At 35.8% G+C, this 17315-nt stretch overlaps 1 protein-coding gene across 2 annotated transcripts; it reads left to right on the top strand.

Moving 5' to 3' along the window:
• The first annotated feature begins 497 nt into the window (after positions 1-497).
• LOC113107401 (olfactomedin-like protein 2A) lies at positions 498-16946 on the top strand. Of its 2 annotated transcripts, none has more exons than XM_026269892.1 (8): positions 498-566; positions 9599-9862; positions 11317-11424; positions 11516-11695; positions 11779-12046; positions 13718-13963; positions 14668-14841; positions 15266-16946. In XM_026269892.1, the coding sequence occupies exons 1-8, from the start codon at positions 498-500 to the stop codon at positions 15868-15870; spliced, it is 1914 nt and encodes a 637-aa protein (XP_026125677.1). In that variant the 3' UTR covers positions 15871-16946. The 2 variants fall into 2 exon arrangements, with proteins under 2 accessions (XP_026125677.1, XP_026125676.1); XM_026269891.1 differs by having other exon boundaries at positions 14656-14841.
• Positions 16947-17315: the final 369 nt, after the last annotated feature.

Here is a 17315-nt window from a genome sequence, read left to right as displayed (position 1 = left end):
TACGATCTTTAGTAATAATAATAACTTTTGATCTCCATTTGATGTTATGTAGGCTGTTTACCACGAAATAGCTTACGCATAACTTTTTAATATAGAAATATAATTACTGGTCAGCGGTCACTTTTAAATGTTCTTGGAGCGTTGCACAGACGCATAAAATATATAAATGTCGTTGTGGCACAGAAGTGCAGCCAGGCCAGCGGCTCCCCGCCTCGTATTGGCGCAGACGGAGAGTGTCGGAGATGTGCTGGTGGGTGTGTGTGTGCGCGCGCGCGCGTGTTCATCACAGATCTGTGCGGAGCAAAGCTGGAGCTGCGCGTCACAACATACACAACTCTGCATGGCACCGACCTGTAATCATGAAGCCGTAAACCTGTGTTCTTGTGGACCTAGACTCATAATTCCAGGCTGAGGATACAGGTGCTTTCAGAGACGTCGAATCATATCATCAGGTGGAAGCTGTGCAAATAAAAGTGACTTGGGTTAATTCATGAAAAATGTGGATCTACGCAAGTATTATAACTTATGTGCTGCTTTTGGCAAGAGATGTAAGAGCTATGAGCAAGGTAAGATGCGTTTCATGTGTATTTCCTTTTAATTTGAACAACTCTCCACATTTTACGCACAGCTTGGAATGCTAAATGCGGTTTTGCAATACCAAAACATGATTATTAGTGTATAATTTCATTCGGTTTGGTTCGATCTCGTTTCAATAACCTAAATGACAAGTGCATTTATCATCTGATAGCCTAACTATATTCATTTATATTTAGCATTGGCTTGCCATTAGTGTGTCGCGCATGGTGTTTTTGGCAGAGTTGAAGACTGGACTTTAAATCCGCAGCCAAATAGTTAAGAGCAGACAGCATTTTCTTGATTTTGTAACAGCAATGAATGGGAGTGTCTGGTTTTGCAGAATTCGTGAGATTTTAAAATGAAGTTCATCTGGGGATTGTGAAATGACGTATCCCGTAATCAGCGTCAATGACACGTGAAATTCCAAGAGGTCAAATGTATAATATTAATCTGTTTTCATAAAGGATCATTATACACTTCCGTTAAAAAAGGTTTTTTTTTTTTTTTTTTTTTTTTTTTTACACATTTCTTAGTCAAGTACGCATTAAACCGTTGAAAAAAGTGCACCGTTGACAGTAAATATATTTATAATGTTACAAAAATCTATTTTAAATAAATGCAGTGACTGACCTCAAAGTATGATAAAACAAACAAAAAACATATATTTTCAGGATTGCTCTGACACTAAGCTCTGCCTGTGTCAGGAATTACATGAACAAAAATTAAATAAATAAAATATTGTAAACAGAAAAAAAAATGTTTTAAATAAACAATGTCACTTACTGTATTTTGATCAAATAAAATCAACCTTGGTGATGAAACCAATATATAAATAAAATACAATAAAACAACTTATAAACATTACATAGTGACTATACAACAGTTTATTATGGTCCTTGAATTTGATTGGTCAAATTCCTTTTCATGAGTGCTGATATTTAGTCCAACAGCAGACTTGTACATGTTCATAGCGTTCCAGAACAGAGTAGTGAGTGGTGCAACTGGACAGAAAAGCTCATAGGGGAGAATGGGGGTTTCCACACTGGGTTTCACAGACAGATCAATCAGAAGAAGTCAAACAACACTTAACAAATGAGTTTTCTCACACAACCTCACCTCTTAAAGCTGCAGGCAACATATTTTGGCACATATGTGCTGGCCTAAATGACTCCTGGCACTGCCAGAACATTCCAATCTTTAATCCTTGTGGTGGTATGGCAATAAAATTTAATTGGCATTTTAGACCCCTGACCTTACTGTAATTCCAGTCCTGCTTTTTGGGCTACCACTGTGATAACTGGCCACAATGCTAAGCAGCATGTTTTAATAGTTTACATGCACAAGACTTCATGAAACACCGTACTGAATTGTGAAGTAGCCGAACACACTGTTGATTTTTGTTCTGTCTGACCTTGTTTTGGAATCAGATGATTGAGTTTATCAAAACCTCAGCTGTGTTAACAGTGCAGCTGATACAACCAGAGACAGATGTCCTTCAATAAAGTTTTTGGACAGACAGACCTACCGTCATTTCCTCAGAAAACCATGACATTTGTTTCTAAACTGACCCTGATAGGGTGTGTGAGTGTGTTTTGGGCACAATGCCTAGTATGGTAATTGGAGTCGAGTTCTGCTGGGGTTAAAAACAATATATGTCTGCTTACACAGCTGTAGCACTTAAGAGCAGCCCTGTCAGTCCCACAGAAACATGCCCTACCCTCTTATGGCTGGGTGTGTGTGTGTGAGAGAGAGAGAGAGAGAGAGAGAGAGAGAGAGAGGTCTTGACTCTGTAAATGATAGTCACCTACTCAGTAACCCTATAACTAATTGTATAATGTTGTGAATATTTTTTATGTCTTTGTTGTTGGTTATATGTGTGAAGAGATGAGGAGGTTAAAACAGCACAGACACCTGTTACTAATATGTGGGATAATTAACTGAAAACTGAGTAAAACCTAGAAATCACAAACCAATGTTACAAATTTATTTGTTATTTGGGCACTCATTTGCCATCTAGTAGAGTTGTTTTTATTATTATTATTATTATTATAATGTTTTTGATATAATACCTGACAGGGTGTAAAAATCAAGTAAAACACATCTTTTTTAAAACTTGAATACATGTGTGTACAGTGTTATTGTTAACTTAGAATAAATAAAAAATAAACTATAAAAAAAATTCAAAGATAAAATGAAACATAAATTATGAAATACATAATAATAATAATAATAATAATAATAATATACATTAAAATTAATATATATATTTAATGAAAAGACGAAACCTAAAAAAAATTGTAATAGAAGTGCAAAAAAATTACTAAAACTGAAATTCAAGCTAAATCAAAATATTTGTTAAAAATCCAATAAAATTGGCAAAAGCAGATAATGAAATTGCTAAAATTAAAATGAATACTGTCTGAAATATAAAATAATATTTAGAAAGACTATAATTGTATATTAAAATATTCTAAAAAAGCAGAGTATACAAATCTTAATCATTATTTTAATAAAAAATAATAATAACTGAATAATTTAATGATATATTTAAATATATTAATATATATAAATAAATGCCTATAGATAGATAGATAGATAGATAGATAGAAATATTTACAAATAAAAACACATTCATGATATTCACCAAATATCATGAAATATTAATTATTATAGATATTTAAAGATATTATATATATGATGGAATGATAGGGTTGATGCTTAAAGAGAATAGTAGCATAGAAAAGTCAGTCGCTGTGTTTTGTTAATTTCAAATGCTATTGGTTTTAGTTCATGGGACATAACCTCACACAATGCCAATCAAAGACTGAGGCAGTTCCCGTTTATAAAAGTGTCGTAACACTTCTACCACAAGATTTAAACCAGGAGTAACCGGGAACATCTGCGTCCCATTTAATGTGTCACATCTTTTACCGAGCCATCACGGTAATGATGGCCATCACTGCTGAAGGGCTGTCATATTTTAATCCAGACCAGACAGTGAACCGCAGAATGCTGCAACAATGCCAGTCTTCTTTTATATAGACCTTTACATAAGACCTGATCTTTGAATGAACAGGAAATACACTGGGTGTGTGGTGAGCAAAATCACTTTTAGTGGCCCTTCTTTTGGCAGCTACTGTCCATCAAGCACTATAATAACTCGTGGCCTGCCACAACAGATGATGTTTGGTTAATGTTTATTTGCCAGCATGAACTATTTACAGCAGCTTTGCGTAAAACATTTGGCTTCTCGGCATTCATTTTCAAATAAATTATAATGTTAAATCATCAAATTAGTGTAATCTCTTTACATTTTTAACTCCTTTTTAGCTATAAAATGAGTTTTGATGCTAAATTCTGATTGAGAAAGCCATGTCCAAAGCCATTATACAATCTATATTAATGTCACAAACTGTCTGGCAACTATAAATAGCATCCAGTTAGATTTATGAACTATGGGTGTGTCTCAATCGTTCTCTAGTTAGTCAGTGCACTGTCCAGGGAGTCAGACATTTCTAGGTCACTACCATTTTCAGAATTGTCCCAGTTCGCTTTTTATTGAATGATGAATTGAATTCAATTTTACTGAAAGTGCACTTGTAGTGTACTTCAAATCTTAAAAGTATATTTAAAATTATAAATGCAGTAACATAATATTAATAAAAGGGCACTTACGTTTACACTCATGTTTCTCAACACATTTAAGTATGCTTTAAAAATGTAATAATGTGTTTTAATAATCTTTTCTCGAGTTGTAAAGAAGTAGACTTATTTTGATGCATTGACTAAAAGATAAAAACACATGTAAATACTTGATTATAATTTGAACTGTAGTGTGTTATTTGTAGGCTTGGGAATCGTTAGAAATTTTCCGATTCCGGTTCCGGTTCCGTTCCGGTTCCGTGTTGCACAAGAACCGTTTTCGGAACCGAAACTTAGAAATTGCTCACGGGTCCGGTTCTTTTCAAAGAACAAAACCGGTTCTGAATAAGAAACGGCTTTCGGTTCCCATCCCTAGTTATTTGATATTAGATTTAAAGATAATATATTTTAAATGTACGACACTGTAACTTTACAATTGTGCATTTGCAAATATATAGGACATACAATTTTCCCTATAAATTATGTTTTATGTTATATATTATATTTTAGTTTACCGTAAATGCTCAGTCAACTATACACTTTAACTGTATTTCAATGGTAATAGAATTATACAAATTGCATATTAAATGTACCTACTTAAGTTGATCAAAAAGCTCTCAAGTTTACGCAAGTCTTAAATTGCATACACGTATTCTTTGAAGTATTATTTGCATTTTACGCATCTCTTTAAAAGAATGCTTTAAAGTGTACTTCCTTTTCACAAGAGAATATAAACATGCTAAAGTTTTAAACATTTCTTAAAGACTTCTATCATTATTATCAGAGTGATGTAAATAAAGCTTGTTTGATTCTGTTGAACGTGAACCATCTGTTTGACTTCCTCAGCCAGAACGTCTCACATCTCTTAGCTGGGTTGAGAGAGCTGTGACACATAAACAGGCTCAGCTGGAATGTAGCTGTGTGTCCTCAAAATCCACAAGTGCTCACTAAGCTAGTTTGGGCCTAATTGACACGTCTGTCCTAATGACATGTGTCTGTCTGTGTGTGTCCTGCTGGAGAGGCTAAATGTGTCTTCAGATCTAGATCTTTTATTTTGTCTCAGTCAGTCTTTTCTGACCCTGGGAATAACCCCAAACAACTCTATATATTTGTGGTCCATTTTGCATTGAGACTGAACCTTACTAAAGACTCTCACTCACTGAATGGTGCAAATATATAGATATAATGTGTATGAAAAATCAAAGAAAGGATGCATTCAATTGTAGTAAAGTCATAATGCAAAAAAAAAAACATATCACAGTTTCCAAAAAAAAAAAAAAAAAATTTAACCGAGAAAATGGTTTTGAACACTGATAATAAAAATTATTGAGCAACAAATCAGTATAAAGAAGGATTTCTGAAGGATCATGTGACATGAAGTCTGGAGTAATAATACTAGTAATAATAATAGTAATAAACAGGATTAAATTACATTTTAAAATATATTCAAACAGAAAGAAGTTATTTTAAATATTATTTTATAATATCGCTGTTTTTACTGATTGATTAATTGATCCATAGATTGATATTTTATACACCAATCCACAGACCTCCTCGAGGAGCCTATGGACCACAAACTGACCCTGGATTTTTTTCATGTTCAGCGGAATAATGAAGCCACACTTGATATGAACCGTGACTCTGGTGCACATCAAAGAGATGCATCTTTGTAATCTCAGAATGCTCTAGACAGTTTCACATGTTTCTTTTAGTGTGGGATCATCTTGAATACTAGCCATAAACTTGCTTTAGTGTTGTTTCAAAGCCTTAGATTAAAGGAAGAGGATGAGCCAGCCATTGACAACACCTCACTGAAAGAGAGATCAGACTCATAACCTGAACTGCTTCAGCAGGCATGAGGTTATTGGGCTAGGAGGCTTTTCGGGAAAGCAGCCAATGTTGACAACTGTTCCTGTCAAGTATTTTTGGAAAAACATCTTATCTTATCTCAGGATATAGCAGCCCATTCCCTGTTTGGTCAGTTGGGAGGTACACTACATTCAGACCAAATGTTCAAGTAGCAGGTTTAGATAACTTTAGATGTTTGTTTGCATGACCTGCAACTGTTGGAACGCCATTTATAGAGTTATATCTAAATCTATATGACATCCTTCATTCAGCCCAGTTAATCTTGTGGTCCATTTGCATTCTTTCATTATGGTTAACAAGGGCCCTTATTGTCAAAGCCACTATGCTTTAGATGCTGAGTGTGTGTTTGAGTAAGTGTTACAGGACTTTTCAACAAATTAACTTGCTTGAACAATGGAAGCGATTCTGGGGTAATTTCAACAGAGGATGAAATGTGTTTTTGAGAAATTGGGCAAATTACTGTCAGACTAAATCTTTTTAATGTCCCCTATCAGTCTGAGCTTACACAAAAGAACAGCAGAGCTTTATTAAATCCTTCCACTTCAAGCTGACAGTCACTCAGGTTTTGTGTGGCACCCCGTGTGTGTTATTGTGTGGTTTTCATGGAACTATGATTCAATTCTTCAGAAGGACTAGGACTTTAAGCCATGTTATTAAAATTTTCAATCCAAACAACTTCTTTAAAACATTAAAGTTTTTTGTGATTGCAGCTCATGGTTACATGTGAATATTGAAAATTTGTCATCTTATGCTGTTAATATAGCATTTATTATTTTATTCAGTTTTAAATAAAGTAAAAATGAAATACAATTCTATTTTATTGTATTACGAACAAAATAACAATGTCAGCATATGATTTACCACCTTTTTTATTTTAATTTACTTACCTTTTAGTGGGTATTCTGTATTATTCCATCATGCAGTGTTTTCGGTGGTGTTTTGAATCTTTTTTTTTTTTTTTTTCTTGATGCCATTTTTAGCCACAGGGGGAGTTCCCTTGCATAATTTACCATTTTACTCCAGATATGTTTTCATTAATTTGACAATTACTAATAAAGTACATATTTAATGTACAAGTTTTTGAAATCTATGTTCAAATTTCTTCCAGGGATTCTTATGAGACAACATAAAAATAAAAATAAAAGATCAAATGACCTCATTAGCAGCCTTTGCACATGATGACCTTATGGTTCAGGACAATCTTGCAGCACAAAACAACAAACAGATGTTTAGGAAAGCACTGTGGTGTCTTTATTTGCTATTTAGTGTTTAGAGAGTGGAAAAAACCCAAAAGGTCCCTTTACCCTGCGGAGCCTTTAGCCTCACTGTACCCGACCATGTGGCAGTTGCGAGATCAGACAAATGGATGTCTTAAAGACGGAGCGGATCTTATAATGAAGAATTTCAGAAATGCTGAAATATTTTGCTGCCTATAAACAGTTCCACATGTGCCGTGGCTGGGCATTTATAGAGACCTCTAAATCTCAGTACAGACAGATGACAGGCCTGAGCTCTTTGGGCAAACAGTCAGAGAGCAAAAGGGCCACTGTTAGATGGAGGCGGGGCCACATGTCAATCAAATACAGTAGGACATAGTGTTTCAACTTTTATGCAGGGTCATAATGTCTTTATGTATTAATGCTTACCAGAAAGGAAAGTAAATACTCTGAAGCCATCCTTGAGATTGTAGTGGTTTACTCTGTCTCATGTCATTCCAAACCAATTTCGGTCCCCATTGACTTTCAAAAACAGATGAAACATTGAGAATATCTTATTTTGTTCCACAGACTGAAGAAAGTCATAAAGTTTTACAACAACATGAGTGTGAGTAAATAATGACAGCATTATTTATATTTGGGTGTACTGTTCCTTTAAAACTAAACAGAGCTTCTGTCAATTGGTAGATCTAATTCATATTCATGAGCCAAGCAAATAATGTCTTGTAACTTTTCAGATTGTTCCTACGCTTCTGTCTTCACTAAATACTCAACAGCAGCAAATTGGTTTGGCAGTACGAGAAAAAAACAGCACATCTGTGCATCATTTACTACTACTTTCTCAATCGTATGACGTCATTGCGTATCGTCCGTTCTGTGTGTTCTGCTCCTGTGGCTCCACATAGTCTTTTCGCTTTTACTGCTACTGTTCATGAAGCTGGATTTATTAGTCAGTGTCAGGTAGGTATTACGAAAGCAGCTTTTTGAAGTACATGTGGCTGACTTGTTGGAGAGCGCGGCACCATATATGGTCATCCTCCATATTCAACAACACCTGGCTTTTATGAAGCCTCATATCTGTCCAATTATTGCTTTATGGCGCAAGTACATGTTCTATAAATGATATTCACATGTAACCCACTGATGTCATGTGAGGCTCTTATTGAGAAATGAGAGATGTTCTGTCAAACTGCGAGGTGCTGCAGGATGTGGTTTAAACACAAATTGTTTATGAGAGAAGGCGCAAATCCACTCAGGTCCCATCACTGGGCTGAATTTATGGGAATCTCAAGCCCCAGGCTGTCTTCAAAGCCAGTGCCATGGTAAAAGTTAGCGCTAACTGACAACATATGCGTGCGTGAGAGAGAGAGAGAAAACAAAAAACGTATTTTTCTGAGTCTTCTCCAAAGGTAGTGGTCTTGATTCATAAAATGCAGATACTAGATAGATTGTTATGTGTTTTGTGTAACTTGGAACTAGAGATAAGATTTGAAATGGATGTAAAATGGCATAGATCCATCAAGTAAAAAGTATGTGTGTAAAGGTAGGGAGTTCAAATTGTGGACAGATGTTACAGGACCTGGTAAAGTTTCACTGCAGTGGGTTCCTCATGGGCCATAGTATAACGGCTGATCACTTCCAGAGCATCAGGGCTCAAGCCGACAGGCAAAGTCTGTTACGCTCTTCAACGTAAATTAGCAGCTTTTCGCTTGATCATATACTAAAGTGCAGAAAAGCTTTAAACTGATGATTTAAGAGGGACATGAAAGGATTAAACTCTTGTTTTGTTCCCAATTGCACCACATGTCATTCCACTGGCACTTGAAGGATTTAGTTTGATCTTGATGTACAGGCTGGTTATGATAAGAATAATCCATATAATATATTATACTTCATATAACTCTATATATAATACAAATGATATATATATATATATATATATATATATATATATATATATATATATATATATATATATATATATATATATATTAATCAAAGGTGACAAGTCTCTTACATAGTTACAAAAGATTTCAAAACATCAAATAAATGTTGTTCTTTTGATATTTTTATTCATCATTAAATCCTAAATGTGAAAATTCTGGGGGGTGGGGGGATCAATTTTGTCATCACAGGAAGAAATAGCTTTTTTTTTTTAAAGTGTAACAATAGGAAAACAGTTATTTTAAATTGTAATAATATTTTACAACACTACTGTTTTTTACTGTTTTAGTTTCTTATTAAATCAATACTTTGGTGAACATAAGAATCTCATATCAATAATTCTCTGTCAGATTTTCGGTGAGCCGGAGCCGGTCAGGATGATATCTGAGGGCTCAGACTGCCGTTGTAAGTGTGTGATGCGGCCCTTGAGCATTGAGGCTTGCTCCAGGCTCCGTGACGGAAGCTTGCGAGTGGATGATTTTTACACGGTGGAGACGGTCAGCTCAGGCTCCGACTGTAAATGTTCCTGCACGGCTCCTCCCTCCTCACTCAACCCATGTGAGAATGAATGGAGAACGGAAAAACTCAGGAAACAAGCTCCTGAACTACTTAAGGTAAAAATCAACATTTTTCTCCGATCAGATTTTTTTTTTTATGCTTTAGTGACACAGATAGAATATAAATCGAGGTCCTGAAATTTTTTATAAAAGCCCTAAAATAGGGATTTTGGATACTGCCTGAATTTGGCATATTTAAAGGATAGTTCCCCCCAAAATGATTTACACACCTTCAAGCTATCTTAGGTCTATATGACTTTCTTCTTTCAGATGAATACAATCTCATTTAAGCTATTTAAAAAAATGTTGTGGCTCCTCCAAGCTTTATAATGGCAGTTTATATTCAATAGAAGTCCAATAAAGTGTATCTATCCATCATATAAAGTGCTCCACAGGGCTTGATGTATTTGTGTAAGAAAAATATAAATATTTAAAACTTCATAAAACTAAATCTCTAGCTTCCACTGACTGACGTATGCATGTTCACGAGAGAGTGGTGTTCCAGCGGATGACGTAGGACAGTCTCACTAGAGCCAAAGTTTTGTTTACCTGTGGAGCACTTTTTTAATGATGGATGGATGCACTTTATTGGAGTTTTCTTGGACTACTGAATATCAACAGCCATTCACTGCCATTATAAAGCCAGGACATTTTTTTAAATATAACTCTGTGTTAATCTGAAAGTCATATACACCTGGCTTGAAGGTGAGTAAATCATTGTTTAGTTTTCATTTTTGCGTGAATTATCCCTTTTAGGTCTTAATTCTGACTTTTCACATTTCCTCAGATTTCCATGACTTACTTTTTAATACTTTAAGGATTTAATTTGTCATTTTATGAGATGCTTAGGCCATACTTTGACATGTTGAGGTATTAATATGGTCTGGTCTTAGTTTTTAGTTTTTTTTTTTTAAGATGTTAATGTTTTATTTCACCACTTTTAAGATGCTCAGAGTTGAATTAAAAGTTTTTTTTCTTAATTTGGCATTTTTAAAGATGTTTAGACTGTACTTTGAACTTTTTTGGATGTTCAGGCCTGAATTTCTACAGTGTTTATCAAAAGTTGCCAAACTTGAGAATCTACTGAGAATAAAAATGATTTTCTCATAATGCAAAGCATGCCACAGATGCGGTCGATTACAACAGAAAATCATTTTGCCCAACAAGAGCTAAAAAACTCTGACACAATTTTTTTGTTTATTTTTCCAAACCCAAAACGGTCAAACTTAGTTTCTATAATCAGCTGCATGCAGTAGATGCTGTCCACAGAGCCTGACCCGAAACATACACACGTCAGCTAAAGATAGAGTATCAAAGAATATCTAGTGTTCATCCTATACACACCGATGGCAAGAAAACACTCCAATCCTCTTATCCAAAGTGAAATTCATGTGCAATATCCAAAAGCAATCCCAATTAATATTCCTTTAAGCATAAATGCAGTGTGTTTTCATATCAAATATCACACTGGCTCAAAGAATCATCCTTTATTTTCCTGTGTTTGTGTCCAGCTCCATTCCATGGTAGATCTGCTGGAAGGAACATTGTACAGTATGGATCTGATGAAAGTCCATGCCTACATGAACAAGGTGGTGACTCAGATGAACACACTAGAAGAGGTAACCATCTGACTGATCAGATCTGAATGTGAAACATCAGTTAAGCTTCAGCTGACAGAAGTATGACACTATTCTGACGATCTCTTCATAGACCATAAAGACAAACCTTACCAGGGAGAATGAGTTTGTGAGGGACAGCGTAGTAAATCTGTCCAATCAGTTGAAGCGCTACGAGAACTACTCTGACATCATGGTGAGCATCAAGAAAGAGATCTCCAGCCTGGGACTACAGCTGCTGCAGAAAGATGCAGCCTCTGACAGTAAAGCACAGGTAACACACACTCTCTCCGCCACAGTGGCACACACACAAATGTACAAAACCAGCCCTTGTAAATTAAAACTGTATGATCCCAGGGCACGGAGAGTAAAAAGTCCAAGGAGGTCATAAAACCACCCAACAAGAAACCCGCAGCTGTCAAACCTCCACCCAAACAGCCAAAAGAGAAACCCGTCAAGCCCAAGAAAGAGGCTCCTGCCAAAGCATCAAAACCTGCGAGGCCAGACCCTACCAGCAAAACCAAGCCCTTAGTGCACCAGGCGGGAGTCATCAGGGGGATCACATACTACAAAGCATCCAAGACAGACGACTCGGAGTCACATTCAGCAGGGAGAGGAGAGAGAGGTATGGAGACCGTGCACATCACATCTGTGTTCAATTAATGCTTTCTGAAAACCACCTCCGTGTAGAGCCAAAAGCAATTGCATTTATGGGTGATAAAATGGGTGAAACACTTCTATATTCTTGAACATCATAGAGACTTGAGGCAACTATTCAGAACACGTTAAGATGACTTTTGCCCAGTTTTTGTTCTGGAGAAGTCGACACTAGTTGCTGAAAGTCAGAGCCAATCTATAGACTTGAGTTGACAGATTACACAGCAAATCACGTAGTGTATGATGGTATGATAATGAGTCCAAGTAGAATCTAAAGCATGAGTCTGATTAGCCCTTGGCTAACTGCTAGTTGGTTAGACTCGTACTTCATTTACTGTCTTAACATAGTAAATTAGGTTACACAAAGTTTACACAACTGGCCCAAGAATACCCAAGCAAACACCAAGAACACTTTAGCAAAATACCTTAAAGCTGGAATGCACTACACACATTTTTCAAATCTGACCAGATTTCTTTAAAGTTGAATTTATGCTTTTTTGTGCCATTAATGGACAGGACAGTAGAGCACAGACAGGAAAGCATTGGGTGGAGAGAGGGGACTGGAATCCGCAAAGGGGCCCAAATCTGGGCAAACATCATGTATAGTGTATTCCAGCACTTAGCAACATGCGTTATTGTGGCAGCATTTTTTGGAAATCACCATCACCAAAAAATAGTTTCAAATTTGTAAAAAAAAAAAAAAAAAAAAAAAAAAAAAATGTATAAAGTTTTTGAGGACAGGTTGTTTGCACCTGTAGTTTTTTTGTGAGCTCAGGCTTTAAAATGTTCCAGTGCCCCTTATGAGGTACAGGAGGTACAAGAGCAGAAAGTCAAGAGAAGTGTTTTATAGTTTATATTTCACGAGCCTCTCCACTAGATCTCCATATCCTCAATAAATTTCTTCTGCAATCATTTTATTTCTCAATAAAATCCTTAATTGTAAACACCAGAATAGCCCGTGGTTAGGAAAAGGTGGTTCCCTTCTCATGAATCTGGACCTGAAATCTACAGCATAGTGGACCCATAAGTTCTTCTTGGGTAATAAATGCATCTCCTGAGAGGCTATAACTTGAGTTGTTTTAGCGAAATGCTGCTCTGTATTTCTTATTTCATCAACAGTATCAGCAAGAGCTTTCCTCTGGGATGAAATCATTCCCATTGCTTTCCAGAACCAAATATAAAACAGTGACATGCGGGGAAGAGAAAATAATCATAAGTTTGCTGAGGTGTCCAAAACTATTACAGTACTGGCCCCGTGTCCTTGAATGACAGATAGCAGTGATGGAGTGTTGTAGGAATATCTGATATACTTATGTCCTGTGCTCATGTCCAGGTTTAATGTTCCAGACGCTCCCACAGTGCAGGAAGAGAAGGCTCAGATTAGGGTCTCTCCGCTGACATTGTTTTACGGAGATCTGTTGTATATGGCACGAGATGAAATGGGCTCAGTGTAGGAATGTCGAATCCAAGCGTTGCAGGCAGAGACTGGGTTACAGTGCAGGAAGTTTCTTCGAGTGCAACATCTCATTAATAATTCTTTTGATGTGAGGAATCTGAAATGCTCGGGGTGAAACTTCAGGCCAAGAATTGTAATCTGCCTTTCAAACCCTCCCCGGCTTTCTCCTTATGCTCTTTTCAGAAAACTCTGCCAAAACCCACACTGGCCACCTAACCGAGGACAAAAGAGGCTCCGAGCTAGTTTTGGAAGAGTCTGAAATAACATCAACTATACTGCCAATAACAACCACTACGCTTGCCTCTGTGACAACAACAAGCACCACACTAGCAACCACCAGTGAAATGCCCATCATGAATTCAACCTTGTCCACAGCAGCACCAGAGAAACCAGTAGGCAGTGGAGGAATTACACACTTGCACAAAGCGGGTATGATTTATTTATTTATTATATATATATATGCCACCAGAACAGAATAATAAAAAAAAAAAACAATCAATTAAATTGAAGTGCAGACTTTAAGCTTTAATTCAAGGGGTTGAACAAAAATATCAAATGCTTAGGAATTACAAACATTTTTATAAACAGTCCCCCCATTTTAAGGGGCTCAAATGTATTTGGACAAATAAATATAATCATAAGTAAAAAGTTTATATATATATATATATATATATATATATATATATATATATATATTGGGTAAAAAATATATATATATATAAGAGAATCCTTTGCAGGCAATGGCTGCCTTAAGTCTGGACTCATGGACTTCACTAGAGACTGGGTTTCCTCCTTTGTGATGCTTTGTCTGGCTTTTACTGGAAAAAAATCAGCTTAGCATCAGAGAAATAAATTGCAATATATTAAAATAGAAGACAGTTTTTTTTAAATTGTAATAAAGATTTCAGAGTATTACTGTTTTGCTGTATTTATGATTATGGTAAATAAATTTAGCCTTGGTGAACATTAGAGTCTTCTTTCAAAAACATTAAAAAGTCTTTCTGACCCAAACATTTAAAAGGTATTTTTATATATATGTATTTATCTATTCAAACTGTTTATTTTTTATTTGCATATTTTTTTTGTGGTATATGTGTGCCCATATTTATTTCTTTGAATAGGTAAATCTTTAGACTGTGAGGGCACATTGGCGTCAGTGGAGATGCCAGAGAAGCATCACAGCTATGGACGGAATGAAGGAGCCTGGATGAAGGACCCAGTGGCCAAAGACAACAAGATCTACGTTACAAACTATTACTACGGCAATAACCTGGTGGAGTTCCGCAACCTGGAGAATTTCAAACAAGGTAAAAGAGCAAAACAAAGAGGGGCAAATTTACTAAAGATTCCTGCCACTTTTATTGTTTTCTTGTTTACTAACCATGCACCAACCACTTTAATGCTATACTGCTAATTTAAAAGTGCTATAATCAAACACAGCATTCGAAATTAACCTGCAAGATGGAGAATTGCACTGCAAAACTGGCATTCAGAGAATATTTTATTCATAATTTGCATAATTTATTTAGTGAAACAGGTGTTGCAGATCACAAACAAAAAATGCTATCAGTGAACTCAATTCATTTTTGGTCAGTTCCTCCCACTATGGAGTCTAGAATATCGCTGCATGGCCAGGATGGATTTTGTAGCTAATATAAATTATACATGCACAATGTATCAGTACAAACTGAATCATAATCAAGATCTTTTGAACATCTTCCTCAATGAAAGGTCGCTGGAGTAACCTCTACAAGCTTCCCTACAACTGGATAGGAACCGGCCATGTGGTCTACAATGGTGCCTTCTATTACAACAGAGCCTTCACCAAAAACATCATCAAATATGACTTGCGCATGCGCTTCGTGGCAGCTTGGACTCAGCTTCACGACGCTGTCTATGAGGACAACACACCCTGGAAATGGCGAGGACATTCAGACATCGATTTTGCCGTAGACGAGAGCGGTCTCTGGGTGATCTACCCAGCGTTGGATTACGACTATTCGCAACACGAAGTCATCGTCATCAGCAAGCTGGACCCAAGCGACCTGTCCATGAAGAAGGAGACGACATGGAGGACTGGGCTGAAGCGCAACTCGTACGGAAACTGCTTCATCGTGTGTGGAGTGCTGTACGCCGTTGACGTCTACAACCAGAAAGAGGGTGAGATTTCGTATGCCTACGATACGCACACGAACACAGAGGCCGCTCCACGTTTGCCGTTCACTAACGAGTATGCTTTTGCGACCCAAGTGGACTACAATCCCAAAGATAAGGTGCTGTATGCCTGGGACAATGGCCATCAGATGACCTACAATATTCACTTTGTTGGCCAGTGAAGTTCTGTCTAAAATCTGATTGCATAGAGAAATACACCATTTATGGGAGCACATTGATTTCTTTATTGGTATGGTGATTTAGCATGAAGTGTTAAACTATGGAAGCAGAAAATAAATATTACTCAGTTTGAGTTTACATCACACAAATTAATTTTCTCACAAAACTGTGCACGTGCGTGTGGTCAGGCATCTTTTAAAAAAAAGTCTAGAATTCTATGGAAAAAAGACAGAATTGTAAGATATAAACTCAGAATTCCAAGTAAAAGTCAAAGTTTGCTAGAAAGAAACATGGAATTCCAAGAAAGAAGTCATAAGCACAAGATGTAAACTCAAAATTCTGAGTAAAGAAAGACAGTACTGCAAAAAAAAAAAAAAAAAAGATTTGAAAGGTCGCATTTATCTTTTATATTTTTATTGCATGACAGAAATACGCTTCCCTAAAAACGAGTCCACATGATTTGAGAATATATTTTTACCCTCAGCAGTTTGAGGACTTTAAGGCAATGCATGTCTCATTTTTATGTAGCTCATAATCAGGCCCCAATGTTTACCACAGTAAAAAAAAAAATGGTACAGTTAAGGATCATGAACAAACATAAATTGTATCCTGAATGATTTTGCACAGTGTTATGTAGTAATGTTTATTCTTACAAAATCTGCTAAATATTAGGCTCTCTCTTTATCTACATTTCATTATTTTAGCTATTCATTTTGTAAAGTATTTCATTCTCACTGTAAATAATTCCAAGAATAAGTTGTTACAATATTCCTATTATAAAACTTATTAAAAATATAGTAAAAAATCCTCAGATATTTAATATTATAGTCATGGTTACTTAGGATTACTCCTGGATGAGTTACAATGTTTTGTATGTTGCATTTATGTGTAAAATTTCAACATTTGTGTAAAAAAAATTCCAATAAACTTACTCTTAAACCATTTGCTGTATATGGATTTGCTAATGCCAAATGCAGTGTTTTACATTCTGTAATTGACTGTGTGTAATACAATACATTAAGCAACCATAAATGGTTAAGCAACAATAAATCATTGTCACCTGACACAACTCCCCTGGCATTTTTTATGTTGCAATATATGATTGAAGACACGTTTTACATAGTGGGGAAAAACTAGGTCAGAGTGTACAGTATATTTAATGTTTTTATTAGCACTTTTACCCTTGTATACACTCAAAATAATATGCTTAGGTGTGAACTAAATGTAGTATTTTCAGAACATAACAGCATGTTAATTGCAATAAGAAAAATTAAAAAACATTGAAACATTATAGTTTCAAATTATATTATATGTGCTTTACTGCTTTTTTGACCACTCAAGTAGGACTTAATAATTTTTTATATGTAACTCCATAATTACTTATATTGTCTTATTCTCTTTTCCTTTTGATTTTACATGTACTTTAAAGCAAAACTATTTAATCATG

Source organism: Carassius auratus, chromosome 8 (assembly GCF_003368295.1).
Source record: "Carassius auratus strain Wakin chromosome 8, ASM336829v1, whole genome shotgun sequence".
Taxonomy (NCBI): Eukaryota; Metazoa; Chordata; class Actinopteri; order Cypriniformes; family Cyprinidae; genus Carassius; species Carassius auratus.
This window is presented reverse-complemented; position numbering and strand designations above follow the sequence as displayed.

Excerpts from the sequence above, each read along its gene's own strand:
- LOC113107401 (XM_026269891.1), top strand. The coding sequence starts at position 498 with ATGTGGATCTACGCAAGTATTATAACTTATGTGCTGCTTTTGGCAAGA. Across the intron at positions 13,964-14,655 it reads TACACACTTGCACAAAGCGG|GTAAATCTTTAGACTGTGAG; the intron begins GTATGATTTATT and ends TTCTTTGAATAG. Across the intron at positions 14,842-15,265 it reads CCTGGAGAATTTCAAACAAG|GTCGCTGGAGTAACCTCTAC; the intron begins GTAAAAGAGCAA and ends CCTCAATGAAAG.